At 37.9% G+C, this 18,731-nt stretch overlaps 1 protein-coding gene across 1 annotated transcript in view; it reads right to left on the bottom strand.

The window, feature by feature from the left end:
* The window catches only part of DLC1 (DLC1 Rho GTPase activating protein), a 223,423-nt gene that overhangs the window by 129,377 nt on the left and 75,315 nt on the right, over positions 1-18,731 (bottom strand). Inside the window, 1 exon segment of the mRNA XM_050338816.1 lies at positions 799-832. Within this exon segment, the coding sequence (XP_050194773.1) occupies positions 799-832 (34 nt within the window).

Genomic DNA, 18,731 nt, shown 5'->3' on the forward strand with positions numbered 1-18,731 from the left:
AATAATCTGAACCAGGATAACGCAATAAAAATCAAATATAAATCTGAATGCTAAGTGGCATTTGGATACTATAATAATAAGCTATTTTCAATGGTCAGCAGCAAAGTATTGATTAAAAAAAATAACAAGAAAACACAGAGATTTTAGAGAACTATACTGCTAAGAGTGGAGCGTTCCCTAGTGTTCACAAGAACAAATCCCTTTGACAGTGCCTAGCAGGCAATCATTAATGGATTCCACCAACACCAAAGTACACATAGTGTTCAGAGAACACATGTGACAGAAAATAATGGGAAAACAATCTTTCAATATTCTGGAAGTACTTAGACAAAATAAACATTATTATCTCCAGTGAAATACTCCAGGTAACTGGAATTTTCTGCCATATTTAAAGACAGGCAATAAAGTTCACAGTAAGTCATCAAATTTCACTAACTTGAGAAAACTCATTTGCATCCATGTCTGTTTATTGAGACATCCAGTAAATCGTAATAGATAGTTAAATAACAAGTTAGTAACTACAAGAAGACTGACATTTATGGAGCAGCTGCAATCCAACCAGGTACTTTGTAGGACAGTATCACACAGATCTATTAGTATCACACAGAAAGATGGACTACTTTTCAGAAAAATACCCTTTTCAGGAAACAACCTTTACACAGACATTTGTCAGATCTGTAATCCTACAAGTTAGAAACCCCACAGTTGAAGCCTGTGTTTTATCACTTAGTTAAGCAACACTGTATTCCAAAACCAAATACAACAAGGAAATAAGAAAATGAATAAATATTGACTCACCAGCCTTCTCTTTCTCTGAAATAATTGGCATAGCCTGAAAGGAAAAAGAAAAAAAAAAAAGAAGATAGTGTCATTAAAAAAGCAATAATATTAGGGAAACATTATAAAATCTTAAGGTAAATTTTATACTGCCCAGAAGGTCTGGGAAGAACTAAGGTCCCTCTGTGTTAAGCACTCTGGAGAGAAACCTACAGTTCTCATTTGAGTGTGTTGTAATCTATTATGAAACTAATTACTGTTAAAAACGACTAGAAGAGAAGTGAGGAGATGGAGTTAATGAGATATTCCTATGATCGCATTTTGAAATAATCATCCCAGAACACTTGCCCACAAAATTCCATTGGGAAATTACTTAATAATTCTGAGGGAGTGAAGACAAAATCCATGTGGCTGAAGATGAGACTGAAGTGCCAAATCTTTCTTCTGCAGAAATCAAGTGGAGTTCTGCCATTGATTCTATACAATTAAGACTTAGGTTCAAATACATGTTGCTCTATAATATACCAGTTTCTTACTTTTTATATAAACTTTCAGCAACAAGTAATTGAATTGTTTTCATACCAGCTGTAATTGTTTCTGGACTTGGAAATATTTTTTTTTTGGCAATGGTTTTAAAAAAAAGCATATTATGCTTTTCTTTCTTAATGTAAAAGAATTTTCTGAGTGGATTTTTCCTAAAAAAGGAGGTTATAGATTGATTGAATAGTAAAATGGAATTTCTATGGCACACATATAAAAAGAATTCTAAAATGTGCATTTATGATAAAGGTAAGAAAGGCTGAATGAGAAATCAGATTGGGTATGCAGTGTATGCAGAACTGCCATGTGAGTTGAGGTATCAATTTTACATAGCATTCCACTATGTTAGTCTAGCCTTTATTCAGCAGATTTTCTTGCTGCAGATTCACAGTAAAAGAAAGAGGGGAGTGACAGACAGAAACAACAAACCAACAAGCTTGAGATTTGCTATAGAGTTCCCAAAGTAGACTTTGAAAATTTAATTTCAGGATTTGATTTGTCCTGCTCTATAAAATAGTCTATTATAGCATTTCCTGGGTGGTATTTTTGTACATTATTTCAACTAGAACATGTCTTAGATGATAAACATTAATACATATCTTTTGTGATTCTTTCTGTTTCACGTGTACTCTGACTGGTTAAATAGCTGTTGTTTGAATTTGACATTCAAAAATACATACCATCAGGCTATTTTTCGAAACAGTAGCCTCTTGCTTGAAAAACATTTCCCTTGCATTATGTAAACATATATTTTTTCAGAAAGACCATTTTGCTCCAGCAATGCAACAAAAGCACTAATTTACATGAAATGAAAAAAATTAACATGCCAAAGAAGCAATAAAATCAGAGGGTGAATCAAGTTTTCAGTTTCAAGGAAAGAAAAAGTGCCTCATGTATAGATTTTTATTAAAAAGATTGATAAAATTTTGAAAATGAGTATATAGTTTTCTTCTCTTACCGAGACCTAAGTGGTTAAGCTATTAAGCTATCTACCCCAGATTAAGCCATTAGAGTGTGTCCAAAGGAGGGCAATGAAGATGGTGAAGGGTCTGGAGGGGAAGCTGTATGTGGAGTGGCTGAAATCTCATAGTCTGTTCAGCCTGTAAAAGAGGAGACTGAGGCAAGACCTCATTGCTGTTACAACTTCCTCGTGAGGGGAAGAAGAGGGGCAGGCACTGATCTTTTCTCTGTGGTGACCAGTGACATGACCCGAGGGAATGGCCTGAAGTTGTGTCAGGGGAGGTTTAGGTTGGATATTAGAAAAAGGTTCTTTACCCAGAGGGTGGTTGGGTGCTGTAACAGGCTCCCCAGGGAAGTGGTTACAACAACAAGACTTCCAGAGTTCAAGAAGTGTTTGAATAACTGGGAATGGTTCTACACAGAGCAAAGAGTTGGACCTTGATGGTCCCTGTGGGTCCCTTCCAACTCAGCATATTTTGTGATTAACATTTGTACAAGGAGGAAATTTGTAAAGAGAGAACTTTGTAAAGAGCAGAAGGTGAGAAACAAGCAAACGGGAAAGGAAAACAGTACAAGAAAGAACAAGGGAACACAAGTGTAAATCAAATGAGTGGGTCAGGAAAAAGGAAGAAAAGATGGCGACGGGTTGTTGTCACATTTTAGTGCTGAGTTTTGGTAGCCAGATTCATAGAAGAAAACAACTTTAAGAAAAGCTTAGAGCATACCATTGAGACAGCTGAAGATGCGGCAACAAGCAGTGTCAGCATTGAAGTCATAAGCTGTGTCATGGAAAAGACATAACAGTTTGATGGGGACAGCCTTTGTAAAGTCTAAAATGCAAAGCCAAGATGAATAGCTGGGGGAAAGCAATTACAAAACTCACTGGGGATATGACAATGACAAGTAGAGAAGATAATTTTCTCGTGGCTTTATGACAGACTTAAATGGACTTTAATCACGTTTATAATGGCACTGCAAGTCACTAGCAGTGTCTTTGGCCTGAATGAACACTTCTGAAACAGCTGTCATCATCATTCATATCAACATGCAGATTTTTTTTTTTCATATTGGTATATCAGATTTTAAATATTGTTAATAATGACCATTTGTCACAACAAATTATTTCCTGGAAATACACAATATTTCTAATTGATGATTATTAAAACATTGATTTACAAAGAAACATAAATTTTAGGGAATTTGTTAATGGCAGTCTTAAAGGTTGTTAGAATTTAGTGGGTTTAACCCAAGTAAAAAGCTGTAAACGGAAATACATAGAACCATCATGCCTCAGGGTAGATGTGTAAGTCACAAAATTTCTACTTCTGTTAAGTAGGATGAAGAAGTACTACAGTACAACATATATATGTAGTATGTATATATAGTACATATATAGTGTGTATATATATATATATGTATATTTAGTGCAACCTTTGACCAAACAACACCTTGTCAACTAGACAGATCCCATATTTTCTTGAACACTTCCACGGATGGTGATTCCAACCCCCCCCACATCCCCCACCCCAGGCAATCCATTACAATGCTTAACCATACTTTCAGAGAAGAAATTCTGCCTGATCTCCAACCTGAACCTACACTGATGCAGCCTGAAGCCATTTCCTCTGGTTCTGCCACCAGTTGCCTGGAAGACAAGGTCAAGCCCCACCATGCTACGACCTCCTTTCAGGTAGTTATAGAGAGTGGTATGGTCTCCTCTAAACCTCCTTCTCTCCAGGATAATCAACCACAGATCCCTCAGCCACTCCTCATATGACTTATCCTCCAGACTCTTTCCCAGCTTTCTTGCTTTTCTCTGGCCATGTTCCAGCACCTCAATGTCTTTCTTGAAGTGAGGGGCTCAGAACTAGACACAAATACTTGAGATGTGGCCTCACCAGCGCTGAATGCAGAAGGATAATCACTGCCCTGGTCCTGCTGGCCACACTATTTTTGATACTGACCAGGATGCCACTGGCCTTCTTGGCCACCTGGGCACACTGCTGGCTCATGGTCAGCTGGCTGTTGACCAGCACCTACCTGTCCTTTTCTTCTGGGCCACTGTCCAGCCACTCTGCCTCCAGCCTGCAGCAGTAGATGGAGTTGTTGTGACCCAGTTTCAGGACCCAGTACTAAGCCGTGTTGAACCTCATACTGTTGGCCTCAGCCCATTGATCCTGCCTGTCCAGATCACCCTGCAGAGCCTTCCTACCTTCCAGCATATCATCACTCGAGCTCAGGTCATCTGCAAATCGACCAAGTGTGCACTTGATGCCCTTGCCCAGGTCGTTGATAAAGATATTAAACAGGACTGGCTTCAATACTGAGCCTTGGGAAACCCCCTCTAGTGACTGAGCACCAACCTGGATATAGCACCATTCACCACCATTCTATGGGCCTGGATGTCCAGACAGTTTTTAACCCAACCTGTCCAAGCCGTGGGCTGTCTACCTGCTTAGAGGGTCTGTTGCTCTGAGGATAACCAGTCTTTATGTTAAAGACTGAGGTAAAGAAGGCGTTAAGTACCTCCACCTTTTCCTCATCCTTGGTGACAATGATCCCCCCCCACATCTGATAAAGAATGGAGATTTTCCTTGGCACTCCTTTTGTTGTGAATGTATTTGTAAAAACACTTTTCATTATCTTTCAAAGCAGTGGCCAGATTGAGTTATAGCTGAGCTTTCACCTTTTTAATTTTCTCTCTACGTGACCTAATGACATCCTTGTACTCTTCCTTAGTTACCTGCCCCTTCTTCCAAAGGTCATAAACTGTCTTTTTTGTCCTGAGTTCCATTTGTCCTTTGTGTTCAGCCAGACTGGTCTTCTTTCCCATCCGTGTCTTTCAGTACACGGGGATGGCCTGCTTCTGCACCTCTGAGATTTCCTTCTTAAAGTATGTCTAGCTTTCCTGGACCCCTTTGTTTTCAAGGGCTGTTTCCCATGCAACTCTCTGAACAGTGTCCTGAAAAAGCCAAAGTCTATCCTCCAGAAGTCTAAGGTAGAAGTTTTGTTGACTGACACCGTTCCTTACTTCACCAACAATCGAAAACTTCATCACGTTGTGGCTGCTCCACAGCCTCCAACCCCCACATCTGTCACCAGCCCTTCTCTATTTGTAAACAGCAGATTTAGCAGGGCACTACCCTGGTAGGTTTGCTTATCTGCTGTAAGGAACACACACTCCAGGAACCTCCTAGACTGTCTTCTCTCTACTGTGTTGAGTTTCCAGCAGATGTATGGCAAGTGAAAGTCTCCCACAACAACAAGGGCTAGGAATCATGAAGCATGAGCCAGCTGCTTATAGAATGCTTCATCTTCCTCTTCATCCGTCTTGGGTGGCCTGTAACAGACTCCCACCAGGATGTTTGCTTTGTTAGCTTCCCCTTGATTCTTAGCCATACACACTCAGCGTAATCATCACTATCCTTGAGCTCTATATCGTCAAAACACCCCCTAGTGCACAGAGACACTCCACCACCATTCCTTCCTTGCCTATCCCTTCTGAAGAACTTCTAACCATCCATTGCAATACTGTACTTGTATGAATCATCCCACCACATTTCAGGGATGGGGACTACGTCATTGCTTCCCTGATGCACTCTGGCTTCCAGCTCCTCCTGTTTGTTACCCACACTGCGTGCTTTGGTGTAGAGTCACTTCAGCTGGGCTATTGATTTCATCTACAACACTGGCGTGCTGCCCCTAGGCTCCATGTGCTCTTAAAATTAAAGAACTAGTGTTCTCTGATTCATTTCTATCGATTAACTGCATAACAAAAAATTACAGTATTTTTCATGAACCAAATATTTTCTCAGATTCATGTGAATTTAAGTAAAAAAAGAAAACAGAAATTGTCTCAAAAACCCCACTCCCTGTAATAGCATGAAATTAATGAAAGTAAAATATTTTGTTTGGAACAGAAAAGGAAGCATATTTTTTTCCAAAGAATATCAATATTTTTCTCAATGTAAAGCCTGTAAGTAACACAAATCCTTGATTCAGAACATAGTGCTGTGGTGTACTTATAAATTTAGAATCTCTCATAACAATTATGAAAAGTATTTTCCTTAAGATAATTTATATAACCAAGAAAGTCTTTACATTAGTTCTTTACAATTTAAGGAGAACTCATATATTTATCATATTTTTAGCCAAAGATTTAGATTTGCTTAGTTTAGAGCAAAATTGAAAATCTTCCTACTTCATTAAAATATATTGGACATGTAAAGTCTCCGATTTAAAAAAACCAATAAACAAAAAACCCCATCCCCAAAACTACCGTCTTGATCCACAATGTAAAAAGATGTCTTGTACTGTGCTTTCAAATGTCTGTTTTCTAAATAGAGTGTAGGTCTGCAGAAATAAAATGTAAAATGAGCTAAAAGTTGTGTCAGATCATTCTATTGCTTCTCTAAAGCTGAGAAAAAAAAACCCTAAATGGACATAGCATCTCTTGAAAATTTAAAAAAAAGTAAACCACAGGCAAATCTTGTTCAACAAGACCTCAGACAGTCCTACTATTGTTTAGCTTTTTGTTAATACAGCTACACATGCTGCTTTCATGCTGTCCAGTGGGAAAACATGATTGTTACTTAGGAGAAATTCTCTCATCTTCAGTACAGTTTTGAATTCACTGGAGACCTTCCAATGAGTTCCATATGTTCCAAACGAATTGCATTCCCAGGAAGTGATTTAACATTTCTGGCAGTAGAGCAATTAAACTGGATTTTCCTGCTTGACCAGACGGGTTCACTGTAACTTCACATTAGTTCTCACTCTCCTCAAAGAACTGAAGAACTAACAATTTTTGCATGATCAGATCACGTGTTTTAGAAAAAAGCCAATACACGCCTTTTAAAGATTTCAACAAACACGCCCCAAAGTCAGACTCCTCTCTATATTTTTAATAGTATGTGGTCTTAGCAACACCAAGAAAGAAAAGGAATTTAAAAAGGAGAAAACAAGAGGAAATCCCTATTAGACGGTTGCTGAAATATATTAAGCATTTTCTTTCAAATTAGAGAATGGGATTTTTAACTTCAAAATGTCTCATTTGAAAGGTGAGGTTGAAATTTTTTGCATGCATCCTTGCTGTATTGCAACTGATTCACTGTTAATATATTATGTGCTCAAATATGATTGTAAAGTGCACGTAAACCACTATAGCATTATAGAATCATAGAACAGTTTGGGTTAGCAGAGACCTTCAGAGGTCATCTAGTTCCATCCCTCTGCAATGAGCAGGGACATCTTCACCTAGATCAGGTTGCTCAGAGCCCAGTCCAACTTGACCTTTAATGTTTCCAGGCTTGGGGCATCTACCACCTCTCTGGGCAGCCTGTTCCATTGTTTCACTACCCTCATTGTAAAAAATTTCTTCCTCATATTTAATCTAAATTGACTCTCTTTCAGTTTAAAACTATTGCCCTTTGTCCTATCACAATAGGCCCTGCTAAACAGTCTGTCCACATCTCTATTATAAACCCCCTTTAGGTACTGGAAGGCCACAATGAGGTCTTCCTGGAACCTTCTCTTCTCCATGCTGAAAAATTCAAATTTTCACAGCCTTTCCTCAAAGGAGAGGTGCTCTAGCCCTCTGATCATCTTCACGATTCTCCTCTGGACTCCAAAATGTCCATGTCTCTCCTGTGCTGCGGACCCTAGAGCTGGACGCAGTGCTCCAGCGGGGGTCTCACAAGAGCAGAGTAGAGGGACAGAATCACCTTCCTCAGCCTGTTCTCTTTTGATGCAGCCCAGGATACGGTTGGCTAATGTCCAACCTCTCATCCACCAGCACTCCCAGGATCTTCTCATGAGGTCTGCTCTTAATCTGCTCATCCCCCGCTTATACTGATAGCAGGGCTTGTCCCAGTCCACGTGCAGAACCTTGCACTTGGCCTTGTTGAACCTCATAAGGTTCCCATGAGCCCAATTATCAAGCTTGTTCAGGTCCCTCTGGATGGTATCCTGTCCTTCAGGTGTGTCAACTGCATCACACAGTTTGGTGTTTGTGGGAACAAGCTGAGTCACTCTGCACCTGCATTGAGTTAACTGGAATCGAAAGGGAGGAGCGACCTTGGCTAATTTTTTTCACAGAGAGAGTGCTGTGTTTCTCAAAGTGGAAAAACCCCTTAATGGTCTGCATGATAGTGTGTGTTTTTTCTCTCATGGCTGAACACAGCCACCACATGATGTGAGGTGAATGTGTGGGATCAAAACACTGGTTTAGAACAACCCTGGGAATTTTGATTAACTAAAAGACAACACCAGGTGCTGTTTATGAGACAGTATGAATAAAAGGGGAGAAATCATGAAATCAAACTTCTGCGTGTGTATGCGGCCTCATTCCTTTCTGTGCCCACAGAGTTACTGGCAAACTTACTGAGGGTGCACTCAATCCTACTGTCTGTGTCATGGTTGAAGATATTAAACAGTGCTGGTCCCAGTACAAACCCTGGAGGGACACCACTTGTCACTGATGTCCATTGTGGCATTGACCACTACATTCTGGTTGCAATCATCCAACCAATTCCTTATCCACTGAACGGTCCAACCATCAAATTCATCTCTCCCCAATACAGAGAGAAGGACATTTAGGGCGACCATGTCAAAGGCTTTGTAGAAGTCCAGATAAATGACATCTGTAGCCCTTCCCTTGTCCACTGAAGTAGTCATATTGTAGAAGGCCACTAGGCTGGGCAGGCAGGACTTGCCCTTGGTGAAGCTGTGCTGGACCTTTTGGATGTATATTGAACATTTTTCTTTAAAATTGCAGTTACCTTCTGCAGATAGAAATTATTACCTACTAATACTGGGTGAAATAGCCACTTCCTGTGAATTTTATTAGACATTTGGTCAAAAAGCTGTCTTCCAGCAAGAAAGAAAATGGTGGAAAGTTCTGGTAAATCAAAACTTAAAATTTTTGCACAAATTAAAAGTTTTGTTTGACTAATTTTACCCATGGAGATAATATCTTCTACTGTCCAGTGTGAAGGGAAAACTTCAGGGCAAAGATTATCATATGAGGATTTGACTAGAAAGGGAAAATCCATCCTTCACAGATGACTCACAATTGCTGAGCTCAAGCTGTTATAAATCCCCTTCGTTATTTTTGGAATTGCTTCTATGTTATTCACCTTTTATTCCTCCAATTAAAAATCATAGTCTAAATCTCTCCATAGTGGATGCTTGTTTTATGCAAAACAGAGATAGTAAGAATTGTGTTTTTCACTGAAATTGTTTGCTTCAAGACCAAATCCATGTTCCTATTTTTTATATTGCATTAGGAGCATAAAAGAGACCAATCTCTAAAGTCTGTAAACATAAAAAATAATGTTATATTTAGGATTTAGAGATTTTAAGACCAGAAACAACTGATTGAAATATTTATCTGTTGTCTTTTTTCTACTCAACTGATTAAAACAAAAATCTAAAATCCTCTCAATATGGGCTATCTACTGAACTTCTAACAAGACAGAAAGGAGGTAATATCAATACAATGTATAACTACCAAGGAAGGACTAATGAACCAAATGATAGAGAGCTCTATTCCATTAAACAAGAGCAAACTTCGTATTTTATTTTATTTAGAAAGTGTGCTCCAGTTTTCTTAATTTGGATAAGTAGTAATTAAAAATTAACTGGGTTATTTTACAAAGAAAAAAATTCATTATCATTCAGATGGTTTGAAATTAGGGAAATACTGCAGTCCATAAGCAATAATTTCTTCAGTTATATCCCCATTATACCAAAATACTGAATAAATAACTCTAATGGTAAATTCTGAGCTTTGGAAAACAAAGTCTTTCATGCTAATGAATCATATTAAGAGAATAAACTTGCAGTGAACTGAAATCACAGCAATAATGTAGAAGAAAATTCAAGAGTGATTAGTTTGTCACTCAGATCTATTCACAAAACATTATTTTATTAAACTTGTAATTTTTTTAAGCAAGTTTTCAGTTCCCCACAATTTTAACAATTTTGATTTTTTTTTTCCATATGGAAGAGGAAAGATTAAAAATAAAACCATCAACTTTCAGGACAGACCAGCTTTAGGAGGGGAATTTAGCAAGGTCTTTCTTCTTTGTGGTCTTTCTTCTTTGTGGTCTTTCATTTTACTGAAGAGTAGAGCAGAAGGCAATTAAAATCCATTGCACAATAAAGCTGCATCAATTATCTCATTTTAAATAAGAAATTAATGTCATGTTCAGATGTGTCTGGCTAAGGTTATGACAACACTATGAATTTAGTTCTAGTGGAAGTACATGCTTGCCTGCATATGTTCTCCTCCCGTTAGTTGCATGCCACTTCCCACTTTGTTTTCTGACTAGATATTTGTTTGCTTGAACCTCTTTATGCCATTCAGGTCATGCACAGAGATCCCTTCTAGTTAGTGCTGGATGGTTGGCAGTTCCCCTCCCATGAGACAGTTGCCAAGAGCCTGCACTTGGGGTGGTCTGATAATTTTCTCTGTCAGTCAGCTGGCAGAGTATGAACCTTGTTGGATTGGAAGTGCACAACAAAGATGCAGGGTAACTGTCCTGTGCTCTGTCTGGTGTTATCACAGACTTTCCACAGATCAGGGTAAGCTCCCAGTGCTCTGAAATCTGTCAGGACTGCATGAAACTGGTTTATATGACAGATAAGACAACAGCTTGTCTGCAGCTTGTCCAGATCATTAAGTAGAATCCGGCCATAATACAGAATTAAGTTCTTTCTCTGTAGGGATGTTAGAGTCTTCACAGCAGCAGCTGCAGGTTTCTAAATATCCCAAGAGTTTCTGTCACACATTTTGTGAAAAATAATTATGATTTTTTTGCTTTAATTAGAAATTGCTAGAGCTTAGCTTATTTCCATATAAGGACTCAACCTGGAATAAAAGCAAATGTGTAAAATAAACTTATTTTTGATATTTCCCAGGAGTTCACTAGAAAAGGAACTGCTCTCTAAGAACTGGGATGGACATACAGTACTTGAACGTGTGGTCAATGTTAAGGAACATTTATATAGCTTTTGATGATAAAAAACCTTGTGCTTCCTCCCATTCCCCCAAACATGTGTATCTCTTTTCTAAAGAAAACATAACTTAAATGTTAACACCAAAGCTGAGATGTGACACACTACCTCTAGAACTGGAGCAGCCCCAAGAGTACTCATGTTTTTCATCAATCGCCAGTTGTTCTATTAGTGTTTATTTACACAGAGAGCTTTTTCCCAAGCTCAGAAGTAATTTTTTTGGCTAATATTTATCTTATAAAACCTTTTACAATAAAAAACATATCAATAAACTCTGCAACATTGGCAAAACCAAACTATTTGGGAACCACAAGGCACGCAATTCTATAAGGCAACAGTAAAAGATAATTAGAGTCTCATGTTTCCCATTTGTTTCAACATCATGTAATGTCTACAAATGTGATTTTTGCCTTAAAGTCTTAAGTCTGAGGAATGTTTCTACATGGCTGACAGGAATCCCAGGTGATTTCAGTCTCTATTCATCCTCTTATATATAAAACTTACAACCTTAGATAACTCCACATTTCATGTAAAAAAGAGTTCATAGTATCATGTGATGATAGAAATTAAAATTTGTTACATGATGACTCCAAGTTACTAAATGCCTGTGAGCACCTACTTGCAGAGTGAAAAGGCAATTTAAACCCAACAAAATCATACCATTCCTGTCTTTCCCTAGGCACCTCAAAGAAAACAAAGGAGTCCTTTGCCCTTCATCCCAAGAAAAGCAAGTCACTCTGACTGATTTTGATGGGTGGAGAGATGAAAATGAAGAAACTCACCTCATGGCTGCAAGTGCCAGAATCTATCATCACACTAATGCTGCATATTCATGAGCTAACTGAAAAAAGCTTAGCTAAACAAATCATCAGGTATGTTATCTGATTGATATCATCAATCTGATTCTGGTGACCTTTCTGACACTCAAATCCAGTGGTTGATTGCTATCTATGATTTTGAATTCCACTAGTGTTATTCTCCTGGATTCAGATCTCACTGAGTTTAGCAGCAGTAACAATTGAGTTTCTGGAATGTTACATATAAAGCATGGGTATTTATGCTGGCCAAAGAAAACCTCACTATGTCCTTCTTGTTCTGCAGAAGAAAATCAAGTGTAGAGCATTGCAGCAACTTACTGACGCCTATTGTGAGGGCAGCAACTATTGACACTTACTAATACAGATCCTGAGTGAGTTTGTTCTCTGGAATCTCTGCAGGTAATCCAGCTGCAGGCACTCTTCCCACTTTTAGCTGCAGCAGGCTGTTGCAATTGTTTAGAGTTCTCTAAGTAAGTAAATAAAAAGCAAAACCCAAACAAGTTTTTAATACATGGTATGTATGTATAAAGATTTGGCACAAATGTTTATGCTCAGAGTCTCATGTGGATACAGTCACTGTGATATTACTCTTGTTGGACCAGGTGGGAAAAGATCTAAAGCAGATTCTCCATGAGTCTCTTGAACTTGAGCTTTATTCCAGGCAAAAAAGAATAAATTACTACAAAAGATACATTTATTCTATGATGATGAAACTTACTTTCTGCAAAACCTCATTGTTCTTTGCTCAGGAAGCTGTAGAGTCACAAAATAGTGATGTTAATTGTGAGATGATGGAGACAGGAGAGGGTAGCATGCCAGACAGAAACAGTGATATGTTTGGGAGAGTCAGAAAGGTGTTTGATTATGGAAAAAAAGTGCATCTAACTTTGCAAGGTAGCAGGGATGAGCATAGGAGAGTGTCAAATTAATGCACTTCAGAAAGTTATCACCAAGCTTGATAGATGTGATAATTATCATCTTTATTTTGTAAACTCTTTTTATGGGGCACTTAAAAGCTGGAGATATTTAATACTGCCATTCATTTATGTGACTTAAGTTCCAAACATGATTGTTTTCTACAGATGATATATTTCTAATTTATGGAACAAAGAAATTGTTATTGATACAGAGCACAGTTCTGCTTCTTAGTAGAAACTTTTGCCAATTACTCCAGTGAAGTGAAGCATCAAGTTGATGCAGCCTTCTTGTCCGTGCTGCATCCATTTCCTTGCTAAAGACACAGTCCTGTGTGTGCATATATGAATAAGCATAAAAGGTAATATAACCCACTATTAAAAGCCAGGATTTCTATCACAACTTTTACTAATTGCTACATTTACTACGAAGACAGCCCTTTAAAAGTCCTTCCTCTTCCAGAAGTTCTAAAATTGTTCTTCTTTCAGGATCACCTTATTTATTTTGTTCTGCATTTTATTTTTGGTTTCTCCAGTCACTAAGCAAAGAAGTATCTCATCAATGTCTGTGTTCCCACGCTATTCCCATGAAAATCTCACTTAGACTTGCAGACAGATGCACTGCAGATCCTGAGAGTACTAAGTGAGTCCAATTCTGTGAAGTGCTGGGCATTTTCTGTATTTCCCCAGGACCATGACTTACTAGTACAGTTTCTTCCCAAACTGTTCCAACTTTCCCCAACTTTGTGTGGTATATTAAAAAAATGTAGTTCACAGTTTCTAAGCTTTCAAAACTTTCCAGAGGGAAACAGCACACAAGAGTTCAAGTACATTTTGGCTTTTGTACCAATACCCGTTCCCCGAGGAGGCTTTGAATTATTCTGTATTGTAGTTGAGGTACAAGTATGAAACATTTTCTACAAAAAAACTTTTTATTGAATCTTATGTTCACACTCAACTCTTCTAGAATGAATTTTTCACAAGCATTTAAAAATATTCCTGACCATTAGAATGATGCAAAAAACTCTAGAGAGCCACAAATCCCATTTCATCACATGAAAAGAGTAGGTGCTTTTTTGAAAGCAGATAGTCTGCTGACTGGTAGAGTAGATTTATGTGAAAATACCTGTATTTCATATGAAAAAGGTTTTGTGAAAATAATTACATGAATAAAATATATATGAAATTTTGTATCCACCCACTTTAATCCCCACTTTTATAAGTAGATTTAAATTGCAGGGTAGTAACAGGAAGAGTACATGTCTCTTTTAAAAAACTATTTCTTTTTGGTGTCTTGGCAGCAAAGTAAGTAGAAATATGGCTTAGTGAAAACAAAACACCCAGCTAACAAACAAAAAACCAACGCTCTACCAAGCCTTCTACCAGTGCCTGTTTTTCATTGGAAAGAATAGAAGAACACAGTACCCCTGACCACCCATGTACTGTAGACCTTCAAACTCTCTTTATAGGCTGAACTCAGTGAGGAAGGAATGGTCTCTGTATGCAGCAAATTGCTCAAGACAGAAGTATGGAGTGAAAGTTTTATTTATGTTTTCCTGTGTTAAGAACAAATGTGGTGATAGCAGTGGAGGGTACTCATTACCTTGAAGTTACTGAAATAAAGAAGACCATTTAGTAGTTAGTACCAAAGACAGTGAGAAAAAGAAATAAGTTAACATACAGATAAACTAGATCAAGATTTTTCAGTCTGCCTTTTTAATAGTCATTTCTTCATTGTTTCGTACTTCTAGTTGAGTTAAAATGTGGATCATTCTGATCACTTTTCATGGGTAAATCCTACTCCCTAATATCTGGGCTTGACTATGATTTAGAAACAGAAGAAGAGCCAGACATGAGGAACTAACGGGCTAGGGCCTATTTAGAGCAGCTGAATGTATTCTGATCTGAGAGACTAAATGAAAAGTACCCAGGCATGCTGAAAGAGATAGCTGATGTGATTGCAGGGTCACTAACATCAGTGGAAAATCACAACAGCTGTGGGGTGTCCCTGATGTCTGGGAAAGACACCTGTATTCAAAGGAGGCAAAGAGGCAATGATCTCTAAGCTTGTAAGCTCATCTCACTCCAAAGAAAGATCATGCAACAGACTTTGAAATCCGTTATCAAAGACCTGAGTGACAGGAAGGCAATCGGGAAAATCAACATCATTTTACTAAGAACAAATCATCTTTGACCAACCTGATTTGCTTTTCAAGATGCAATCACTGGCTAAATGGATAAGAAGAATATAATAGATATATAATAGAGAATATAATAGATCTTAAGTTTCATAAGACTTTCTACACCGTCTCCCAAAGCAGTCTCATTTGGAAGCTGGGAAAGCATAAGCTGGAAGAGTAGCGAAGTGGATTGAAAACTAGCTGGACTGACATCGCTCAAAACTGCCAACCACTAAAACTGACATCTTTAGCTAAGGTATCTAATTCAAAACCAGCTTATGTCTTAGAGTTTTTAGAATGAGACAGAACGAATTTATTCTGAGTTCCTAATGGCATCTGGATGCATCCTGTAGATGCAGGAAAAAATGGCGGAGAAGATAACGCCAAACATTGCTAAGGACAGAAAAGGAGCTCTGTGCTCAGTCTGAGGAAAAGATGAAATTCTGTGAAAATCAGAATCAGTGAGATTTCAGGGAGTTCCTAAAATAACAAAGGATTGGGAACTTTTGGAAGCTGAAATAGCTCCTGCTGTGTATACTGAGAGCTACAAAGTGTAAGCAGTTCTTGTGAAGGCAACAAAGAGACACATAAATTCAAACTTGAAATCCAAGCAGGAAAAAGATGTTGGCTGAAAGTATACCCTTACAGTTTCTGCAGATGTGACAGATTGTCTTGAAGTACTTTCCACAGACATCAAGAAAACAAATAATGGAATAATGGCAGCAGAAAGAGATGGTGTTGCCATAAGTAGTAATAAGAAATTTCCATGGGTTTCCAAGTGGTCTGAGCAAACTCAATTTATGTTTGTGAGAATGTGACAGTATTTAGAAGTGTACATAACTTCAAAGCTACATTTGAGCAGGATTAAATAATCCAAACTTTCGGCTTAATTAACACCACAAAAATACTGTATATTTCAACATCTGTTCTCCTGATTGGTATGTGTGTTATGAAACCTGAAAATTCCTTACCTAGTGCAGTCCTGAAATAGTGGCACTAGAAGCATCCATTTATCTAACTCTAGAGAAACCCAAAACTCGTTTGTATATGCAAATATACTGCAGCAAATTTCCTGATTTATTTTTTTTTCTCCTATACTGAAAACTCCACAAAAAGGTTAGTAGGAAGATGAGACTAAGGAAAATAGGTCACAAAAGATAGCTTTACTACTTCATTACTGTAAGGTGCACTTCAGGGTAGCCTGTATCTTCAAGAACTCTGTTCTCTCATTTGAAGCTATATAAAAGCTGCTGCAGCTACAGATTTCTGGCTTCTATAGAAAATCAAAACATTCTGATAGCATGATAGCACATAGATTCTGTTCAGACCATCGCTAATTAAAAAATACTGAAAGTATTGAAAATTTTTGCTTGCTCTTTTTCTAATTCTTTTGCAAATTAATATACTCAAGTATTCTAAAATTTAAAGGCTTTCAATAATGTAATTATATTTTCTTTGCTGTTGTTGTTGTTTTGGTTTTGTTTGTTTATTTGCTTGTTTTAAGACAGGTTAATTTTCCACCTGAGTATTTTCAGTTTTATGAGCCTGGATGCAATATTACAGAAATTGAATAAAACAAAGTAAAACAGAGCATCTAGTCTGGCTTCTATGTTGTATAGGCAATTATGCACCATTCCGTTCAAATAAGTAGTCTCCAGCAGACTGTGTTCAGGAGAGATTCAGGCTGCAGGTCATAAGTGTTTGGCAGTTAATTAATTTAGTAAATTAACTTAAGTAATCCACATAGGAGAAAAAAAAAAGAGAATATTTTGTGTAGGACATCATGATGAAGAGAAAGAAAAATAAATCAGTATTTCTAACAGTTGTGTCTGGAGAGTCCTCTTAAAGATTGGTTTAATAATGAGACTAGATGCTAAACAGAAGAGAGTTTTCATAACATCACTGGTCTTCTCTGGTCTGTATCTTATTTCTATTTGTGATAAATACTTCAGAGGAAAATATAGCCAGTCTTTTGTCATTTGAAAACACTTAACTGCCCCGGGATAATCATTCTGTTCTGATGCCTAGAGGTAAAGAAATATAGTATGAACTTTTATTTTAGTTCTTATTTTGCTGAAAAACTAAAGCAAGAAATTTGCGGACATATTGATTCATGAACAAAACTTGATCTTTAAATAGTCTAGGAGAAAAATTACTGTGAATGGGACCTATTGGAACACGAGAAACTTCTGAAATATCACACCTTTCTAAAGATAAGTGGGAAGGATGGATCCAATCGTGTTTCCTAGGCAGTAACCTAATTTGTTTTAAAGACTTAAGATGCTTCCAATACGTAACCTTCTCTAGTAAACAGTGTAACAATTAACTGTCCTTTTGCCATGAAAGTGAATGTTACTGCAACCTTGAGCTTTTAATTGCAACCTGTAGCAAATGAATCAATCTTCTTACGCCTTTGCTGGCAAGACTTAAAAGCCATTCACTCAGATATCTTTTCCACATTCCTACATAGAGTTATCAAAGCACTCACTATTCTTTGGTCTGATTTCTAAGTGCTTAGCAGGAATGAAAGATATGATATGCTATAAAAGTGTTCTGAAGTGACAAAATTGACCTCAGTTCCACCTGTGAGTATTTACTTAATTTGATACCCATGGATAAATGTACTTTTCCAGGAGTAATCACTGAGCATTATCCCATGTAAAGCCCTGAACACTGTTACAGCTTTAGCATGGTGATTTTGTTGATTAAACTTAAGAGAAGTCAAGGGAAAGCCTTCCTTGACTTTGGCAAACACTGAATCAAGTCCTAGGTCACTAAAGAATATCCTTTTCCCTGATCTTTTCTGACATCAAATGTTACAGAAATTGATGTTTCTTTGGTCAATTCAATCTCACTTTCATCAGGCGTTTTACTTGCCTTGTCAGTTTTACAAGCTGCTAGTGAAATAAAGTTTGAGAACCAACTTTGGTGCCTGGGAACCAACTGAATGTACCCTTTCAAAGAAGGGTCGTCACATGCCTGTGCCATGTTGTATCCCACGGGGGAAAGAAGCGAACTGTTGAGTTGCCTCATGCTCAGAAAGCCTTCTATCACCTCAGTCACGAATCCAATGACAAGACAAAGTCCTTGTCCTACTGCCAGCTACAGAAAGGAGTCATAAAACAATTGATCAGCCTTTGTAGCACTTATTAGAGAAGCCATGTTTAAAGGAATCTTGAACCTCTGTTTAAAATGCCTACTAACATAATGCAGCTTATGATACCAAATTGTTTGTTATTTGACTTAGTACGGTAATACTTGGGCCCCTCACTACAAGAAATACCATGGCCAGCAGGACCAAGGAAGTGATTGTGCCTCTGCACTCAGCATTGGTGAGGCCACAGTTCAAGTGCTGTGTCCAGTTCTGGGCACCCCACTTCAAGAAAGACATCAAGGTGCTGGAAGATGACCAGAGAAGGCTAACAAAGCTGCTGAAGGGTCTGGAGGATAAATCATATGAGAAGTGGCTTAGGGAGCTGCAAGTGTTTAGCCTGCAGAAAAGGAGACGCAGGGGGAACCTTCTT

Source organism: Myiozetetes cayanensis, unplaced genomic scaffold, assembly GCF_022539395.1.
Source record: "Myiozetetes cayanensis isolate MyiCay16 unplaced genomic scaffold, myiCay2020 scf7, whole genome shotgun sequence".
Lineage (NCBI taxonomy): Eukaryota > Metazoa > Chordata > Aves > Passeriformes > Tyrannidae > Myiozetetes > Myiozetetes cayanensis.